We start from the raw sequence: 21545 nt of genomic DNA, 5'->3' as shown, positions 1-21545 counted from the left end.
AATCAGGCAAGATGGCGAGCCCGAACAGTAGTGTCCCAAGGTCAGCATAGATTACAGAGAGTTATTCGCTTCCTTCTCCAGAGGACTAGTGCTGGTAGAGTCCTACGCTGTAACTTCACCCTTCAGTCTCCCAAGGGGACCGGAGCAGGTGTAGAAATAGTTCCCGGTTCAGCCACTAGTTGACGAGTGGGTTCAATGGAAGACAGGCCGCTGGACGGGCGCAACGCAAGTTGTAGCCCCTCTGGCCAAGGCTGGAGGCTTGCTGCCCTCTGGTCCAGCAGGGCAGCGGCAGATGGCAGATGAAGGGCAGAAGTAATGCAGCACCTCTGGCCCAGATGACCACCGGAACCTCTGGCAAATTTCTAAGGGAGCGGGTTCCCGATGGAAGACAGTTTACTGAGAGTGCAGCTCCTCTGGCCCAGGCTACAGGCTCGCTGCCCTCCGGTCCGGCAGGGCAGCGGCAGATGGCAAATAAAGAGGTAGCGGTAATGCTGCTCCAACTGGCCCAGGCTGAGGGCTCACTGCCCTTCGGTCCGACAGAGCAATGGCAAATAGTAGATGGCTGCGACAACCTCAGGCAAGTTCGAACAAGTTCTGTCAAGTTCTGAGGGAGCTATTTCCTCGCCACCAGTCGGATGGTGATGGTGGCGATACTCAACCTTCTCCCCTTTGAGCAGTCTCTTTGGGGCTCTCCTCGCTTCCCTAGTGGGGGCGCACCGGAGCCCAGTCAAGCGGAGCAGAGGTGGGAATAGGATGGAAATAAGGAAGGAGGGAGAAAAGGCCACTAGGGTGGAGAATGGAGGCCACACAGCTCCCTTCAGATCTTCCTCTTCTCCCCTCTTGCTTTGCCACTCTCTTGCGCCACTCTCTTTCACTCCCGACCCCCAGATTGAAAGGGCGAGATTTGGGGTTTAGGTGGAAGAGGCCAGTAGCCAGTAATTGGGGAGAGAAGCGTTTACCAAGTGGCTGAAAGCAGGCAACTCCTTGCAATAGTAACTGACAGCACAACAGCAGCAGTGGCCTTGAAGACGCCCAGGGCTTGCCAATGGAGCCGCTCGTCCCTCTCTCTCCTCCTTTGAAGTAGAGGTTGGGGAATCGGGCAAATGGCAAATCTTTTAAAGTCTTTTAAGTTGTTAATTACCTCAGCAGCCAGGTCGTTGACAGGATAAGGAACTGATAGAGCAGCCTTGCTGTAAATCACGCTGATGGCATTGCTCTTCTCTTCTCTTCTCCCTTTCGCTTTAATCTCTCTCTTCCTCGCCCAGATCCACACCTTCTTAGACACTGAGGGGTTCTTTGATCTCCAGGTCAAGAATAGCGTGGTATGGCTTAAAAAAGAGTTACTAGAGAGAAGGATTGTCTCAGATTAATTAGTTTCTCTTTTCGGAGCCAAACGGAGCTCCTCTTACCTCGGCGCCATCTTGACTCTGAAAAAAAAAAAAAAAAAAAAAAAAAAAAAAAAAAAAAAAAATTCTTGCTGCAGAAGGTGTTATAAGCTATATCGTATGTGTCTCTGCTTTCTTACATCAACCCCTGCTATTTCTGCTAAATGATGTGCCCATCTATTGCAGGAATCTCTCAGCTGCCGCTTGATCATTGTGATGATGCAGTATTGTGTGACTGCAAACTACTACTGGCTGTTGGTGGAAGGGATGTACCTGTATACATTACTAGCTCTATCAGTATTTTCTGAGCAGAGAATTTTTCGACTTTACCTTTGCATTGGCTGGGGTGAGTCAGTTTCCTTTTCTTCCTGCTCCTCCTTCTTCAACAGTGCATGCAATTGTTCCAGTTTTCTTGACAAATTGAATTTAAAAAGAGCATTGCCATTTAATTAAAAACAAATATTACCCCTTTGATCCTTTTTTTTTTCTTTTCCTGCTGCTAAATTTAGTCATATCTTTCAGATAGGAACATAGACAGAACTATCAGTAACATCCTCCCTTCCTGACTAGAATATGCCAATGCCACAAGCTATCTACAAGGAAGCTACTATTCCTTTTCCTTCCTTCCTTCCTTCCTTCCTTCCTTCCTTCCTTCCTTCCTTCCTTCCTAGGCCTTCCCTGCTTCACAATCATCCAGCATCCAGAAAAGCATGGAGAACTATCTTTGGCTTCACATTGCTGCTTACAGAAGGAAATCTTTTAAAAGTAAATGCTTAGCTTATGCCAAATTCTGTCTACAAGGAAGGCTACTATTCTTGCTCATCTGGGATTATTAGGTAGGAGGTCAGTGAGCAGGCCTATTTGAAGACATTGATAAGAAAACAGTATTTTGCACTTTATTTCATATCAAAAAAATTGCATAAATAAGTATAAAACTGATAAAAATAGAGGGAACACAAGCAGCTAAATAATGTTTGACCAAAAATGGGCAACAGCGACTGCATTGTTGGTAGCTTTCAACAATTCTTCCTCTGTGTATGAGGCAGGGCATTGTGGGCAAGCATACAGATGCAGAGTTGTCTGTTCTGTTCCACAGTCACACAAGGTGGAGGATTCTTCTAGGTAGTGCCATTTCTTGGTTTGCCCCTGGAGAAAAACCCTCATGAGGGGCCATCCAGTTGGGATTTCCTGGTTTAGCTGCCCAGAGGGATACTCTTGCTCTTGCTGTGGGAACATTAAGAGGAGTGGTGGTTGGTTCTCATGAAGCTTTTCCTTGATTTGAGCCTACTGGGAGGAGGCTAATAGCCATGCAGAGGATGGTTTTCACAGTGTTCAACCTTATTTCTCTCACAGTTAGCAGCAACTTCCTGTCACACATCGGGGGGGGGGGGGAATGCCAGCTAGCTTGTAGAATTTATCAACAGATGTAGGTTTAAGGACACCCTGTAATTATTCTGCATGTATCATGTGCTATGTTCACCTGGTTTGCATGGACAGACTTATGCCAAACAGGTCAGGCATATTCACCAGTTGAGTAAGACAAGGCCAGGGCTGATGTCCTATTATTTGTGGGTCTGCACCCCATGCACTGCCAGTAAGTTTCCACAGGATGTTATTGCATGCAGCTACTTTGTGCATGATATTCATACAGTGTTTCCTAAATATTAGTGTTCGATCTAAGGTGACACCAAGATATTTAGAATGGAAACAGTGTTCAAGCTCTTGGCCTTCCCAGGTAACTTTTAATTTTCTGTTCGCGTCACAATTACATAGGTAGAAAGCGCACACTTGTGTCTTGGCAGGGTTAGGCTTCAGATGGTTATCTTTGTAGTAGCTAGAGAGATCTTTTAAGGCATTAGTAAGTTGGTTTTCAACTGTTTCAAAGTCTTTTGCTTGTGTTGTTAGACCAAGTTCATCAGCATATATAATGCTCTTTGTGAGTGGTGGCTGTAGCTGATCATTCGTAAAGATGTTTAAAAAGGTCGGTACAAGAATGCTGCCTTTGGATAAATGATTTTTTGTCTCCTCCATCTACTTTTATTTTTCACTAAAAACCTGCCATTTGAGGGGCAAGATTGTTATTTTGTGCAAAGGATAACCATCTTGCACATAGAAAGAAATTTGTAACTATCTAGAAAAAAGGTTTTCCATCACAAAATGTATTTTTACACATAAAGCATGATTTTTAGGTAAAAAAAAACCACATGAATTTTTGCAAAAAATAATTTCTCAAAGCATTTTAGTATTTGTGAATATTAGGCAAGGACTGTACAGTAATATTCATTTTCTCAAAAGTGTGGTGAAAACCGCAGAAATTACTCATCCTTGAATGGACACAATAGTTGAGTGTTTCGATCCCTAAAAATTTTGAGAATGTTTACTGTATAAGAGGAAAAATTAAATTTGCTGCAACTTAACATTAACATTAATCCTTAGTTTAATAAAACTAGTTACATTATACTTAAGACTTCTCAAATAGTACTTCAGGGACATATATATTTTTCAATAACTAAATTGTTTGACAGGCTCTTTGCTCTTCTCAGAATAAGCTTTCTGAACAAATATTCTAGTACATGAGCTTATTTGGTTAAAAAATAATATAAATGATCAATTGCACATTATTTACTTAGCTCTGCCAAATGCACAATGACATATTGGTGGTGAAAACATCATACTGTGCTGAAATAAATAATAAATAAAAATATTGGATGGAAATATGTCCAACAATTCAGTTGGCATTTTAATAGAGTTAGTGGCACATTTGCCTACAATAGTGCACAGTTATTTAATGCTTGTACAATGTTGTACCATTCAGAACAATTGTCTGACATTCATCTAAACAAATGGAAAAGGAGAAGATAAATATTCTACCAGTATAGTATCTTCCCTAATCCATCATAAGAGATATAGCTGAATGTCAGTCTATTCATTGTATTGTTTGAAATATTTCAGCTTAGCTACGTTTGTAGACAATCACAGCAATTCAGAATGGGATGTTACATGTATTTAGGAGTGGTGATGTCTAGGGCTTAAATTCAGTTTCAGAGTATCTGAACTAAAATGCATACAGAGTCAGTGACAATTCTGTAAGTCTTAAATTATTACATTCTCTAAGAACTAAAGGCTGGATTTACACCTAGTACTTTTCTCTGATCTGGAGTCAGGCCATTTGAGCATCATGTATACTTTTTAGTATACTGATCCTTGAATGCATGGGTCTATGCAATAAGCACAATTCTGTCATTTTCATCACAGATCTTTCATGTATTGTGCAGTTACTGTGAACATCTCTTACTAATGGTGCAATATTTGCTTTAACCACATTTTGTAGATTTAGAGACTTACAGGACGATGGTATAGAGACTAGGTAACAGGATTTTTCCAGTATTAAAAGCCAATAGATTTCAGATCTTTTTCTTGGGTAGATCTTGTTTCAGCCCCATCAAGAAAATCAAACTCCGCCTTCTGAATACATTTAGATTTTTAATACTAATGAGTCTGTGGATCCACACATCTGGCAGAATGAAATGACTATCTGCCACATGTGTGGATCCATAATAAAGTCCTTTTTCTGCAACATATTTTTGCAATATTGCTATCAATATTGGGAGTTCAAGTCCAAAAGAAGTACAGTAGAGTCTCACTTATCCAACGTTCTGGATTATCCAACGCATTTTTGTAGTCAATGTTTTCAATACATCGTGATATTTTGGTGCTAAATTCGTAAATACAGTAATTACTACATAGCATTACTGTGTATTGAACTACTTTTTATGTCAAATTTATTTATTTATTTATTTATTTATTTACAGCATTTATATTCCGCCCTTCTCACCCCGAAGGGGACTCAGGGCGGATCACATTACACACATCAGGCAAACATTCAATGCCTTTTTAACATAGGACAAAGACAAACAACAAACATAGCTCCGAGCGGGCCTCGAACTTGTGACCTCCTGGTCAGTGATTCATTGCTCTCCCGTCTGCGCCACACAGTATACTAAAAATTTGTTGTATAACATAATGTTTTGGTGCTTAATTTGTAAAATCATAACCTAATTTGATGTTTAATAGGCTTTTCCTTAATCTCTCCTTATTATCCAACATATTCGCTTATCCAACATTCTGCCGGCCCGTTTACGTTGGATAAGTGAGACTCTACTGTATTACGTAATTCAGTGAACTGCCTTTCTGAATTAGTAACAAATATTTTCAATTTAGATCAGTTATGGGCAAACTTGGTCCCTCCAGGTATTTTGGACTTCAACTTCCACAATTTCTAAGAGTTCATATATCTCTTATTTGTTAGGAATTGTGGGAGTTGAAGTCCAAAACACCTGGAGGGACCAAGTTTGCCCATAACTGATCTAAGTGATCAGAATAAAATAACTACAGTAGAGTCTCGCTTATCCAACGAGGCTTGGATAAGTGAGACTCTACTGTACTAAAAAGGTTTACAGTTATTATGGCATTGAAAGATATGGGGAAATCCTCATTGGCTTTTCCCAGTGGCTTGTTCAAATATTACTTTTTGGAAAGTCTGAAAAAATGTGGCAGAAAGTTGCCTCCTTCCTCCCCTTCCCATTGCTCAAACTGAGTCAGCACACCCCCTCAGAATTGCAAATAACAAGCATGTAACCAATTGTCATTTAACTGGAAGATAATGAGCTTACAGCCACAGTTGATTGCTCATTAAATTCTACTACAGAATGGAGCTAGTTAGAGAAACACGTTGCAGTATTAACTATGGCAAATAGAGCAAGAGTGTCTATTTTTCCATATTCAGTGTTCCTTGCTTATTTAATCTCTCAGCCATGTAGCCATTCACAAGTATGGTATAAAGCGTGAATAATTTTTTTAAATAATAGAATTGCTAATAAAATTTGTCAGAAAACTTTTGTTTTCCTTGAACCATTTTGTGGTTTCTCACCTGAAGCAGGAGAGATGATGCAGCAAAGTCTTCTTCTAGAGCAGTGGTTCTCAACCTGTGGGTCCCCAGATTTTTTGGCTTTCCACTCCCAGAAATCCTAACAGCTGGTAAACTGGTTGGGATTTCTGGGAGTTGTAGGCCAAAACACTTGCAGACCCACAGGTTGAGAACTACTGTTCTAGAGTATGCTTCCTGATACTTTAAATGTGCCAAGAAATTCCTTTCCTGCCCTCAGCATGATGGGTTCCCTTGTGAGCACCATGTAGGTTGAATCCAGGGGCCATAGAATCGCCATTGTTCAAGAATGACTTGGTCTTTTAGGGCCACTGCCTCGTTTCATTACATAACAAGTGTAAGTTCAAATCCAAGTTCAAGTTCATGTTCACGTTCAAGTTTATGTTCAAGGCTTTAAATTTATTGGCAGATCACACAGAGATTGATTGGTAACATATAATAAAAAGTTTCCCATAGGTAACCCACAATGAGGTGTTGTTTTGTGATTTCATTGGTGGGATAGCAAAGAGAAACTGTTTAAGTTGCCACGACTAAATAGTTCCAATTAGTATATTTTACCCTCAGGTCTAATTCCAACTCGGATCACTAATGAATGACCAAATAAGAAAGTACTTCAACACAATTATTAACTGTTACATGTTAATTTTATATTATGTGATACTGTTCTGGAAGAATCTTTATGTGAAAAAAAAAATCAAAGGTCTGCTGAAAGAGCATTTTTCCCTGCTTGATGTTTCTGTGCAATCTTCTTTAGTCTGATTCGGCGCACTATAATGTTGATGTATTTCATGCAGTAGACATCTAGTTTAGTTTACGTTTCTACCATACTAATCAAAACCGACTGCATACATTATTGTGCTTTGGTTTCTCTTATCTCTTCTAGTGTGTTAACTAATGCAGATTACTTTTTGAATAAATTGCTTAAATAAACTGCAATCCACATGTCACTTAGACAAGTTTTACTGCTCACTGACTGACTAAACATTATGGCTTTTGATCATAACTGAGGTTTGGACTTCTGTTTTCTGTGCCGATAATGCAGAACATTTTGGAGATAAGACATCCTACCCAATTTTGGGAGAGAAAAGTAGCAAATGTTATGTTGCTTTAACCTTTGATTCTCACTCAGTCTCTTGAACCAAGGATGTTGGATGTTTTCACATCTGTGTTATAGAATGGAGGCCAATCATCCAATCTGCTCTTGCAGAAAGTCTGGGAAATGTAGTTTAGGGAAGCCAAGGACTTATAGGACAGCTTGTCTCTTATCTCCCCACTATTTACATCTCGTGACTGGATCTACACTGCCATGTAATGCAGTTTCAAAATGCAGATTAACTTCATTGAATCCAATTATATGAGGCCCCTTCTACACTGCCATATAATCCAGATTATCACCGGAGATAATCCACACTGTGGAGAAGAGCAAACAGACCACATATTGCAATGCATCTTGAGCCCTGCCACATGCACAGTGGAGGACCTTCTTATAGCAACACTAGAGGCACTCCAAGTGGCCAGCTACTGTCAAAGGACATTTAGTAGAATGCCAAGTTTTTAAACTTTGTTTGTGTTTTCAAATACATTACAACTTGTACACTCGGTTTGCTTCCGACATGATAAATACATAAATAAATCCACACTATCTGCTTTGAACTAGATTATATGACTCTTCACTGCAATATAATCCAGTTCAAAGCAGATAATCTGCATTCTGAAACTGCATTATATGGCAGTGCAGATCCAGCCACAACCCACCACCCATGCATCTTGGCCACAGCTTCAATGGCCTTTGTACCATCTATCCATATGCACAAGTTTACATTTCTTTCCCTTTCCAATCTTAAACCCTATTATTGTACTAATATGCAATTGAAATTGCCTAATTTGGAGTGTTAAGATGAGTCCTGACTATCTTATACAGGAAACCTTGAGAACAAAGCACCATTTTGAAAGTCCTCCTGCCAGGGCCCAATGATGAGAATTCAATGGCAAAGTATCAAGGCAGCAAGATGAAAAAATGATTCTTAAACGAAAGCAGATCACCATTTAACTTTGATTCAAAGTGCATTTGATGTTGTTCCTCACAAGTGGAGAAAAGGCAAACTCAGTGGGGTCCCCTTTCTTGTGTCTATAAAAACTTGAAAAAAATAAGAAACAGCTAAATGGCAAACTGTTTTTCAAAATCCTTCATCTCCGTGTTAACAGATGACTGGTGGGTGGGCATTTGTTTGCTGTGAATGTTTCCTGGGATGCGTTGTGTAAATACTTATGTGGATTTGGATGTGTCATGTTTTCTTGTTTATGTAGAGTCTGCAGCTCTCATATTTTTTTAAAAAAAAATCACATAGTTTGTGGATAATACAGAAAACAAGGTTGCAAGAGAGGCAGAATACCTGGCATTGAGAATAGAGCTGGCTCACTTTGTTACATACTATTTTTGTTGCATAAAATACAGAAATAATACTTTTAACATATTTTGGTTGGATTTTCTCTTCCTTGGTGAAATTTACAAAATAATAAACTAAACAAACACAACACAAAAGAGATGGAGGCTCATTCAGAAAGCAAAATTTATGTGGTTTATTGTAAATATTTGTCCATATGTCCACAGATTATTGAGTTGAAGAATTACTGAATACAATGATGTTTTCATTTTGAAGATATCACTTAAACTGCATCAAAACAGTAGCAATTTGTTTCTACACTTCACTGCCCATCTGTTGCCAAAGAAAGGTCATGGTTACTGCTCAACAGTGGAGGCCTATCTCAAAATCAGAAAACGTTTTTTAACTTACTATTTAGAATAGTAAAAGCCAACAGAAAAATAGCTTTTCCTCTTCAAAGAGATCCCAAAGGATCTTTTGACTTTGGTTCCCTAGACAACAGAACGGCAGATGAGATTCGGCATTAATAAATCCAATTAATAAAGATTCAAGCCATAACTTCCAATTCCACAGAGATGTGCTTATGTGTTCTGAACTGCTGATAACTACTTAGAAGAGCAGCCATTAGTGTAGTTGAACTCTCATTGAAAACGTTAATTCATCATGTGTCTGCAGTTAAACTGGCAAGCATAGTGTTAGGAATTAGTAAGTGTCATAATCAACACCACTTCCTCCAATGCTGTCTCATAAATGCTTGTATGTACATGCACTTCTAAACTATAGTTGTATATCTTGAATTACTTAAGGAATTTTTCAGTATTATTCCCATTCAAGAGAGTTCTGTAATATATTTCTTATGGTTGAACTCAGTGGTTTAATACATCATTATTTGTACAACAGTGTACTGTAAGGCAGGTTTAGTATTTGAATACAAGGTGTAATGCCTGTGGGTGAAAGGAGTGCTTCTTTTTAGAAAGGAATAAGTTTGGATGTCCAATAAAAACTATCCAAATTTCAATTACAACAGTTGAAATAATCCCTCAAATTACAATAAAGAAACAATTAGTATTAAATCAATTTTACATTCAAAGTCTAATGTCTAGGATAGGATAACAGTATCCTTACAATCAATTTTCACCCATTGTTTAACTGCCTTGAGTTCCAGATGATATACAGTACAGTCTCACTTATCCAACATAAACGGGCCGGCAGAATGTTGGATAAGCGAATATGTTGGATAATAAGGAGGGATTAAGAAAAAGCCTATTAAACATTAAATTAGATTATGATTTTACAAATTAAGCAGCAAAACATCATGTTATACAACAAATTGGACAGAATAAGTAGTTTAATACGCAGTAATGCTATGTAGTAATTACAGTATTTACAAATTTAGCACCAAAATATCACGATGTATTGAAAACATTGACTACAAAAATGCGTTGGATAATCCAGAACATTGGATAAGCGAGTGTTGGATAAGTGAGACTCTACTGTAATTCACATCCATTAATATCTGGGTTGCTGTGAGTTTTCTGGGCTGTATGGCCATGTTCCAGAAGCATTCTCTTCTGAATGCTTCTGGAATATGGCCATACAGCCCAGAAAACTAACAGCAGCCCAGTGATTTTGGCCATGAAAGCCTTCGACAACTTCATTAATATTGTTTGTTCAGAGGCTTCTCTAATTTAAATCCCAAGTAAACATTAATGGTATATCATGGCTCCTTCAAGGTCAAGCCAGTAACTTCAAGAATACTATCCATCCATCTTGCCCTTGGTTGGCCCCTCTTCCTTTTTCCTTCCATTTTCCCCAGCATCATTATTTTTTCCAAGCTTTCCTGACTTTGCATTATGGGGCCAAAGTACTTCAGCTTTGCCTCTAATATTCTTCACTCCAGTGAGCAGTCAGGCATTATTTCCTGGAGTATGGACTGGTTTGATCTTCGTGTGGTCCAAGGCACTCTCAGAATTTTCCTCCAACACCACAGTTCAAAAGCATTTATCTTCCTTCGCTCAGCCTTCCTTATGGTCCAGCTCTCACTATGGGGAATACCATTGCTTTAACTATGCGGACCTTTGTTGTCAATGTGATGTCTCTACTCTTTACTATTTTATCGAGGTTAGTCATTGCTCTCCTCCCAAGAAGTAAACGTCTTCTGATTTCCTGGCTGCAGTCTGTGCAGTAATCTTCGCACCTAGAAATACAAAGTCTGTCACTGCCTCCACGTTTTCTCCCTCTATTTGCCAGTTGTCAATAAGTCTGTTTGCCATAATCTTGGTTTTCTTTATTCTTAACTGCAACCCAGCTTTTGCACATTCTTCTTTCACCTTGGTTAGAAGGCTCCTCAGCTCCTCTTCGCTTTCAGCCATCCAAGTGGTATCATCTGCATATCTAAGGTTGTTAATGCTTCTTCCAGCAATTTTTATCTCCAGATTTGGATTCGCATGATGTGTTCTGCATACAAGTTGAATAGGTAGGGTGAGACTATACAACTCTGCTGTACTCCTTCCCCAATTTAAAACCAGTCTGTTGTTTCGTGGTCTGTTCTTACTGTTGCTACTTGGTCGTTATACAAATTCCTTAGGGGACAGACAAGGTGACTTGGTATCCCCATACCAGCAAGAACTTGCCACAATTTATTATGATCCAATATTACAATCCATCAGATTGTAATATTTTTAAAATGTGAATTATTGTTATTATTTCCCAGGATATGACTTTAAGGTGAACCTATCATGGATCTTTTTTGGGCAAGATTTGTGCATAGTAGATTTGCTTTTTCCCAGTGGGTTTCCGTGGATGACCAAGTATTTTAACCTTGGTCTTTGGAGTCATGGTGTAATGTTCAATGCTTGCATATTTATTAACCCGATTTTGCAGAATTCTAAACAGTAGTTTGGCATCTTGTGAGAAAACTTTGGTTTATGCATTCCTGCCTTTTTTCCTTCTTCTCCAACATGCTCTTAATAAACAGTTTGAAGGATCCTACCTTCATTTGTACTTAAATAGTTTGCAGTCAGCTTGATGTGTTTCTGAACTCACAGAACATTTTAAGAAGTTTGGGGAGGGCCAAGATTAATTACATTTAGAATTCAGGTGACATGCTCAACTGCAGTTAATGTAACAGAAAAGTGGAACTTTATCTCATTGCAGCTACCCCTGAGGAGGAGAGGAACACACAAGTCTCTTTTCATATTGCTAAACTATATGCTAGCAATGCCTTTGAGAGCACACAAATTACAGATTTCCATAGCAAAAAACAAGGCTGCAAGCAGGAAATCCTGTCTCGTCTTCTTTTATCAAGAAATGAACAGATTGATGGCCATCTTTAGCTATTCTGTCAGCTGGAGCGCAACACAATTGAATCTTAAGTCAAAAAACCGTTGTCCTGTATCAAATGCTCCTAAAATTTCTGTCCTCTATAATCAGGTCATTTCTGAGCATCTAAAAGTGGTGCCAACTCTTGTTTTTTTTTATTTCAGAAAAGTTTATAATGCTCTTAACAATTTTCTTATATTGTCTGAATTTTATTTCATAATGTAAATTACCCCTCCAATATTTTTACACTTTGGTATTATCTTCAGTCTGTTTGCAAGAGCAGAAGCAAAAAACTCAAATTTAAGTAATCAGTTAATGCTATATTTCTATAATGAGACAAGTAATTATAGTGCAATGACAACTGGAATAGCCTTGAACAATGATATTGGACTGCGTGGTTTTAATTAATTGGTTTTTAATATTTGAGATGTTTTAACGGTTGGTTTTAATGTAAATGTTTATTTGCTGAATGTATGTTTGTATGGCATTGAATTGTTGCCTATATATATATGTGAGCCGCTCTGAGTCCCCTTCTAGCTGAGAAGGATGGGGTGTAAATATGGCAAATAATAAATAAATAATCCTTGCAATTTTTGGCTATCAAAACTTCCAACAAGGTATCTGGAATCATTTGCATGTTTTTTATTATGACGTGTTTTAACTATGTTGTATTCGTTTTTGTACTATGAGGAGAGACAGGTAAAAAATAAATTATGATTATTATCCAAATTTATTCAACTTTAAAAGGAGTCGCTAGTCTCCAATTGCCTTGACTCCATATATATGAGCAAAGGGTAAGAAATCTCAAGAACCATAATGTTTGTAATCCTAATGTCATCTTGGGTTTAGGAGATTATAATTCAGAATATTTGTTACCTAAGACTGATATAAAGTGCACCAAACTCTCTGGGCTAGTGTTTCTCAAACTGTGCCGTTCCAGATGTTTTGAACTCCAGCTCCCATAATTCCTAACAGCTGGTAAACTGGCTGGGATTTCTGGGAGCTGAAGTTCAAAACGCATGGAGGAGTACTGTTTGAGAAACACTGCTTTGGACTATTAAAACTATTTTAGCCCTTCCCCTGTGGATAGCTTACATATTGAAGCCTTTTACCTTTTGTTGCAGCTCTTATAGCTGAAATAAAACATGTGGAGAAGGGGGTACTGTGTTATTTTCCAGATCTTGGGAAATTTACTTTTTGGATAGCAAGCCCCAGAATTCCTAACTATTATAGCTATGCTAGCTGGGTATTCTGGAGCTAATAATTCAAAGAGTAACTTTTGCAAGTTCTGCTATTGCCTTTACATCTGCTCTAGAAATGGTGATGGAGTGACATTCTGTGTCAGCACTATTCAACATTCAAAAAGTTATGGTGAAGCAGTTTGGACACTAAAGAAAAATGGGGAAGAGGTTAATAAAGATTTAAACACTTTCTACAGAACATTTTTGTAACCAGCTGGAGTGGTTCACACAAAAAAGAGTGAGGCATTTAGCATTCCTTTCCCCTTTAAAAATTCATTCATTCATCTATAATAGAATTTTAACGGAAATGTGACGTAAAGAATGCACAGGGGACTCTTAGGCCTTGTATGGTTTAGAAGAGTTATTTAGAGGTCTTTATATTAGCTAATTACTGCGCTTGTGAATGACTTGTCAAAGAAAAGCATATTAAAATTGTTATAAAATATTCTGCAGTCCTTTCTATCAGGTACAGGAACGTACAAACTACCTGTGAATATTCCTTGCCTTTATGAAATTCATGGACTCACCATATGTTGACAGGTGACTTGAAGGCACATACAAGCACACAAAATCCCTTTAGTAAGAAATCTGCTTATTTCATATGGTTTAGTTCAGCTTCACTTGTAATAATCAGTATTCTTTACTACAGAATCAGAGAATATGCCAGGGCACATCACCTTTTCCACCCAGTGTTAGACACCACATTTTGGAATGGACACAAACCTTCTTTGATTCATATCCAACTGAAGAATCAGTGTTTCCTCCAATTTTGGTCCATTTCCCCTGCTGTCAGCTTTTTCCTGGGTATAAATGAAGAGGCCATATTTTAACAATATTTCTTCTACAGATTGATTAAGGCACTCTCAGAGTGAGCTTAAGAAGCGGGAAATACAGATCTGTACTTAGCTTATTGCAGTGCTTTTCATTTTCTATGACATTTCTGTCAACATCTTTCGTGTTTTTCCTTGTGCCTGAATCTGAAGCACCATTGTTCTAAAGCTGCACATTCTTCAATTTTGACCCTTTTGGCAGATTTTAGAAGTGTAGTTTGAGAGGTTTTAATTAGTTAATGTGCTCACATGCAACAGTCTAGCACAGTTTATCTGCCCAGAATATTATTCAGTGTTGAATTATTGTAGTTTTGATTTTAGACATAAAGTATTGCTTTAAGCAACCTTTTGAAATTTAATTCAGAATATGAATCTGTAGAAAGTGCTTGGTTGAAATTCAAAATATTAGCCATTTGCAGAATTTACCACTTGCTTGTTTAATAGGTTTGCATAGATTTACTGATATATTTACATAAAATTATCCAACTTTAAGCCCTGGTGCCTTGCCAAAGGTACAGAAAAAAAGTTCAACTGGTTAAAATAGAAACATTTTCCCACACAATAATTATTCTACCATTAACAACCTTCTGAAATTTTTGTTAGTCTCACTTATCCAAGCTAAACGGGCCGGCAGAAGCTTGGATAAGCGAATATCTTGGATAGTAAGGAGGGATTGATGAAAAGCCTATTAAACATCAAATTAGGTTATGATTTTACAAATTAAGCACCAAAACTTCATGTTATACAACAAATTTGACAGAAAAAGTAGTTCAGTGCGCAGTAATGTTATGTTGTAATTACTGTATTTACGAATTTAGCACCAAAATATCAACTCCTCTGAACAAACCTTGCCAGGAAAATCTCTGTGAAAGGTTCACATTAGAAATCATATGAAAACAAACAACAAAAACAAACACAAGGTTCTGTCTATCCATGCAAATTTGGAACTGCTTTAATAGTAGAATGCAGAACTATACTGTTTTTGGCATGATAGTCGTCGTTAATAGATAATCTAAATCTAAGCAGATTCAGGCTGGATCTACACTGCTATATAATCCAGTATCTAATTTATTTATTTATTTACAGCATTTAATCCCATATTATCTGTTTTTTCTATGAGGCCCTTTTACACTGCCATATAAAATCAAGATTATCTGCTTTGAACTGGGTTATATGGCAGTGTAGGCTCAAATAATCTGGTTTATCTGATTTGATAATCTGGAATATATGGCTGTGTAGAAGTGTCCTGAGTCTACACTGTCATATAATCCAGTTCAAAGCAGATAATCTGGGATCAGAGACTGGATTATATGACATTGTAGATGGGGCCTTGGTGAATATGTTGGTACTGTACATGTCAGCTATTCCTTCCAAAATATGAGGTAATAATTTGTTGTAGCTCTTTAAATTGCATTTGGATGGCAATAGCAAAGAGGCAGCAATCCCTTTAAGGCTGTAATTATATTCTTAATGTGCATTAGCTTCCAAAAGTCAGATTAAGGTCTGGAAGTGGGCCAAATCCCATGACAACTGAAAACTAAAGAGAGACAACATGACTTGAAAAATCTATTTCCAGGAAACCCTTAGGGAATTCTGAGATCAAATTACAGAGGTGATCACTTTTTTTGATTTTGCTATAAATCAAAACTGCCACAACAGGTTGCACTGAGAATATATTGGAAGTAATTAGGTTTACAAGGATTAAGTAGCCTGAGGTGTTTATGTTTTGATGGTTAAACCAGAGTTTGGAGCAATAATATGTACCTGATCTCATGCTAAGAACACGTGCCACATTTTAACACTATAATAAACATACTATGAAAGTAAACTCTATTCACATGGGAATACAAGGCTGCTATTTCTTTTGGTTACAAGGAGTAGTACCCTTCTCCCATTCTACAATTCCAGGTCTAGATTTTGAGTTTTTTTAGGTTAGGAGAGCAGTGTGGTTAAATAGGCCAGAAGCCTACTGGAGAACTACATTAGCGATAATTGTGCTTCCTTAGAGATTTCTTAAGTGTAGTTAATCATTGTGTAAGTATGCACACAGTCCCTCTCACACACTTGATTTGTTCAATGGGTGAATGCAACACCATGGCACAAGTAGCACAATTGATTCTGCAGTTGGGGAACCCAGCCTTACTATACTTCGTTACTATATGCCAGTCTTGAAGCATTGCCAGGTGAGGTAACCGAGGCATCTGTCTTTTCGATCTTGTGGGATTCGTTTCAGTTTGTGCAACCTGATGATGTGGACAAGATTCTTGGAGCGGTGAGGGCGACTACCTGTGCCCTAGATCCCTGCCCATCTTGGCTTTTAAAACAGGCCAGTGGTGGGTTAGTTGATTGGTTTGTGGCAATAATTAATGCCTCTTTGGGGCAGGGCAAATTTCCATCCAGCCTAAAACAAGCCGTGGTAAGGCCTATTTTGAAGAAGGCCTCATTAGATCCGACCAATCCTTGTAACTACAGGCCAATCTCTAACCTACCATTCTTGGGCAAGGTCTTGGAGCGAGTGGTTGCCTCTCAGCTCCAGGGATTCTTGGAAGATACGGATTTTCTGGAGCAATCACAGTCTGACTTCAGGCCTGGGTTCAGTACCGAGACGGCTTTGGTCGCCTTGGTGGATGACCTCCGCAGGGAGCTGGACAGGGGGAGTGTGACCCTGCTGGTTCTCTTGGACATCTCAGCGGCTTTCGATACCATCGACCATGGTATCCTTCTGGGACAGCTCTCTGGGATGGGCCTTGGGGGTACTGCACTCCAGTGGCTCCAGTCCTTTCTGGAGGGTCGTTCCCAGTTGGTGAAGCTGGGGGACACCTGCTCAGACCCCTGGCCATTGACCTGTGGGGTCCCGCAAGGTTTTATTTTGTCCCCCATGCTTTTTAACATCTACATGAAACCGCTGGGAGAGGTCATCCGGAGTTTTGGAGTACGGTGTCATCTCTACGCGGATGACACCCAACTCTACTACTCTTTTCCACCTAAATCCAAGGAAGCCCCTCGGATTCTGGACCAGTGTCTGGCCGCTGTGTTGGCCTGGATGAGGGTGAACAAACTGAGACTTAATCCCGACAAGACAGAGGTCCTCCAGGTCAGTCGTACGTCTGATCGGGGTATTGGGTGGCAACCTGTGCTTGACGGGGTCGCACTCCCCCTGAAGGCGCAGGTCCGCAGCTTGGGGGTCCTCCTGGATTCGGGGCCGACACTTGAGGCTCAGGTGTCGGCCGTGGCCGGGAGGGCCTTTGCACAACTAAAACTTGTGCGCCAGCTGCGACCATACCTCGAGAAGTCTGATCTGACCAGGGTGGTCCATGCCTTAGTTACCTCTAGACTGGACTATTGCAATGCGCTCTACGTGGGGCTGCCTTTGAAGACGGCCCGGAAATTACAACTAGTACAGCGTTCGGCAGCCAGGCTTCTAACCGGAGCGAATTACAGGGCGCGTTCAACGCCTCTGTTTAAGGAGCTTCACTGGCTGTCATTTACTTTCCGGGCCCAATTCAAGGTGCAGGTTATCACCTACAAAGCCCTAAACGGTTTGGGACTCACCTACCTTAGAGACCGCATCTCCCTCTATGAACCCACACATTCTCTTCGCTCGTCGGGGGAGGCCCTTCTCTTGCTCCCACCACCCTCACAGTCACGGTTGGTGGGGACGAGAGAGAGGGCCTTCTCCGTCGTGGCCCCCCGGCTTTGGAACTCTCTACCTAGAGAGATCAGGCAGGCCCCTACCCTCCTCTCCTTCCGGAAGACCTTAAAAACCTGGCTGTTTCAAAAGGCCTTCGATGTTTAGTTGTTGCTGGATTGATCTATCTGTCCATTCCATAATAGTCCCATTGTTGTTGTCTTGCCATTTTATAGCGCACTTTATTGTCCAACTGTGAAATTTCCTTTTCCCATTTAGTATCACTCTGCATTTCGCCTGGGATCTACGAATTAGTCTCCTGTTTTTACACTGTATCCTGCTTGTTGATTTTAATGATTGTTTTTATTGATGTTGATGTTTTTTACTGGGATAATTGTTTTATTGCTTTGTTACTGTTTTGTTTGTTTTATTGGGCCATGCCCCATGTAAGCCGCCCCGAGTCCCTTCGGGGAGATGGGGCGGGGTATAAAAATAAAGTTATTATTATTATTCGTTTCTGTTAAAAGTGTATAGCAGGTATCAGAGCTATGTAGCCCTCAAGGCTTCCAACATTTCTCATTATTTGCTATGCTGGTGAGGGGTGTGAAGATGCCATGCGTGTATATGTTGCTTCAAGTTGCCAATCCAGAAAATACAGGTGGTTGATTGATTCCTATTTATGGTGAAGATGATCTTGGTCCTTGTGTCTTTGAATATTTGCAAGTAAAACATATCACTCTGTAAAAAAACAACTGCTGTTCCAATAAGTTAGATAATCCAGAAACAGGCATTATGAGAGCAGTTTTTATTTATTTCGTGTCAAAAGCATTGCATAACAAATACATTTTTAAATGATGAAAAAAAAGGAAATCACAAACAACTAAATAGTTTTAGACCAAAAGCGGGCAACAGCAACCGCATTGTCCGTAGCTTTAAACAACTCCTCCTCCGTACATGAGGCAGGACATTGTGGGCAAGCATACAAATGCGGAGTTGTTTGTTCTGCTCCACAGTCACGCAAGGTGGAGGATTCCTCCAGGTAGTGCCACCTTGCCAAGTTGTCTTTTTTTCTTCCCACTCCACTTCTGAGTCTGTTCAGGGACTTCCAAGTTGCCCATTCTTGGTTTGCCCCTGGAGGAAGACCCTCATGGGGGGCCATCCAGTTGGAATTGCCTGGTTTAGCTGCCCAGAGGGACACCCTTGCTGCTGCTGGAGGAACATCAAGAGGAGTGGTGGTTCTCATGAAGACCTTCCTTGATTTGAGTCTGGTGGGAGGAGACTGATAGTCATGCAGTGGATGGCTTTCACAATGTTTGACCTTATTTCTCTCGCAGTTAGCAGCAACTTCCTGTCGCACATCAGGAGGGGCAATGCCAGCTAACTTGTAGAGTTTATCAACAGGTGTGGGTTTAAGGCATCCTGTGATTATTCTGCATGTTTCGTTTAGTGCTATGTCCACCTGCTTCACATGGGCAGACCTTTGGCAGACAGGACAGGCGTACTCAGCAGTTGAGAAAGACAAGGCCAGGGCTAATGTTCTTATTACTTGTGGGTCTGCACCCCATGCGCTGCCAGTCAGTTTCTGCAGGATGTTGTTGCGTGCACCTACTTTGTGCTTGGTGTTCATGCAGTGTTTCCTATATGTTAGTGTTCGATCTAAGGTGACACCAAGATATTTAGGATGGAAACAGTGTTCGAGCTCTTGGCCTTCCCAGGTAACTTTCAGTTTCCTGTTGGCTTCACGGTTACAGAGATGGAAAGCACACACTTGTGTCTTGGCAGGGTTAGGCTTCAGTTGGTTCTCTTTGTAGTAGCTGGAGAGATCTTTCAAGGCATTAGTGAGTTGGTTTTCAACTGTTTCAAAATCTTTCGCTTGTGTTGTAAGGCCAAGGTCATCAGCATATACAGGTGGTTGATTGAGTGGTAAAATGGGCAAGTTATGTTATACTTGTGTATTCATGCAAAACACAGACCTTATTACATGGAAGTTTTCCGCCATTTTCTCCCCATTTTAGCATGCTGGCAAAATGGAGTCCCATGGAGGCCATCCCATGACTCACATGGAACATGGTTTGGCAGATTGCTGAAATGGAAAGAAGACTCTGTTTTCAGGAGTTGAGTGTTATCTGACTCCTGATTCAAGAAAGTAGGGGGAAGTGGGAAGAAGATGTGGAAAGGTCATGGGATGTCTGACCATCTTCAAATATGGACCTTGCTGGGCGGAAAGGGGGTAAGATGGGTCCTCACTCTTTCCAACGCTTTCCTCCGCTTCCCTCCCACCTGTCTGATGAAGTTTCTGGTTCATAAACTTGCAAAGTATTTGAAGACTCATAAAGAATGGAACTTTTGGAATTAGTTTTCTTTGTGCTAAAATTATACTACTAATAATTTGATTCCCCTTCATTCAAATAGCGAATAATGCAATAAAGTATGAGTTGTCTCTGACATATCTAGGCAACATAAATTTATAAATCACATCAGCTATTGCTCTGCACATCTGTTCGTTTGTCACGGCCCAGGCTGCAGAGCACCAATAACCATACACAGAGGCCAGAATCTAACTAATATCTTTATTGAAGGAATATATAAAGTTAATAAGAACAAGTGTAGAAAATAGTCCAGAAATAGACCTTTCAGGAAAGGTCAGAAATAGTCCAAAAAAGCAATGTCCAATAGGAAATATTAAGGTCCAAAGTTGTAATCCAATAACCGAAACACTCACTTTGCCAAGCAAAGTGAGGGGAGATGACAAGGTCCTTTAGTCCATAAAACTTGAGCGTGGCTAGGAAATAACTTGATACTTGAAACAAGGCTTGAACGTGGAACAAGGTAACTAGGAACAAGAACAAGGTCCGTGGAATAACTTGGTAAAATCCGTGAAACAAGGCAAGGATTGATCCTGGGAAACAAGGCTAGGTCCGCAGATAAACAAAGGCTGGGAAGCAAGGCGAAGGCTGGATAGCAAGGCAAGGCTTGGGCAGGAGCGAGGCTTGAATCGGAGCGCGCTGTCCAGACACAACTCGCTCCGTAGGCTGACGAATTGACTCCGCGAAGTTACTACGCGGGCAAAACACCTATATAGAGTCTAACTTTCTCACCGAAGCCGTTCTCTGGGAAACAGAAACGAAAGCTAAACTCCGAGACCAGATGTTAAACTCCTTAAAGATTCTCACGAGAAACAGTCTTAATTGGCAACATTCTTAGCTGCTATCCTCGCACTCCTGCGCGAAGCTGATTCCAAACTTCTCTGTTGTTTACAAAACTCCCGGCGCAAGAACACGGGAGAAGTAGGCTCTGGGGTTGTTTGACATACTTCTGGGACACAACTTTCTTGCAGGTGCAAGGTTCCCAGATCTGCCTGGGGAAGATCTGGCTGAGAGGAATCCAGTTCAGACTGGGAAGGTAAAAAACCCAAGTTTTCATCTTCAACAGGGATTACAATGTCCTGAGCAGGACTACAAGGCCCATGGGTCATCACACTATCCCCCTCCTCAAGGCCCCTCCCAAACTGGGGCCCTCTCCCCGAGGCGCGAGGTCGCGGCTTGGCGGGATAGGTCTGATGAAAGCGGCGGGTTAGATCAGGAGCATGGACTGTGGAGGCGTCTTCCCAAGAGCGTTCCTCAGGGCCAAAACCCACCCAGTCAATGAGATATTGTAGGCGGCGGCGATGAAAGCGAGAATCCAAAATGTCCTCAACCTCAAACTCCTCCTCCCCATTCATCAACACAGGAGGGGGGGCCGGTTGGTATGAATCAGGACGCACACCATCCGCCGGAAGGAGCAGGGAACGGTGAAACACTGGGTGAATGCG

General features: G+C 40.4%; 2 protein-coding genes across 4 annotated transcripts in view; one reads left to right on the top strand and one right to left on the bottom strand.

The window, feature by feature from the left end:
* The window catches only part of saysd1 (SAYSVFN motif domain containing 1), a 123126-nt gene that overhangs the window by 58772 nt on the left and 42809 nt on the right, over positions 1-21545 (bottom strand). The gene's annotated exons all lie outside the window — the stretch shown is intronic.
* The window catches only part of glp1r (glucagon like peptide 1 receptor), a 151787-nt gene that overhangs the window by 92817 nt on the left and 37425 nt on the right, over positions 1-21545 (top strand). For all 3 annotated transcript variants that reach the window (XM_062973612.1, XM_062973617.1, XM_008125898.2), the window contains one exon: positions 1572-1731. In XM_062973612.1, the coding sequence (XP_062829682.1) occupies positions 1572-1731 (160 nt within the window). The remainder of the gene's footprint in view (positions 1-1571; positions 1732-21545) is intronic.

The sequence above is a fragment of the Anolis carolinensis genome, chromosome 1 (genome assembly GCF_035594765.1).
Source record: "Anolis carolinensis isolate JA03-04 chromosome 1, rAnoCar3.1.pri, whole genome shotgun sequence".
Classification (NCBI taxonomy): Eukaryota; Metazoa; Chordata; class Lepidosauria; order Squamata; family Dactyloidae; genus Anolis; species Anolis carolinensis.
The sequence above is the reverse complement of the archived record's forward strand: the minus strand, read 5'-3'. Positions and strand labels throughout refer to the sequence as shown.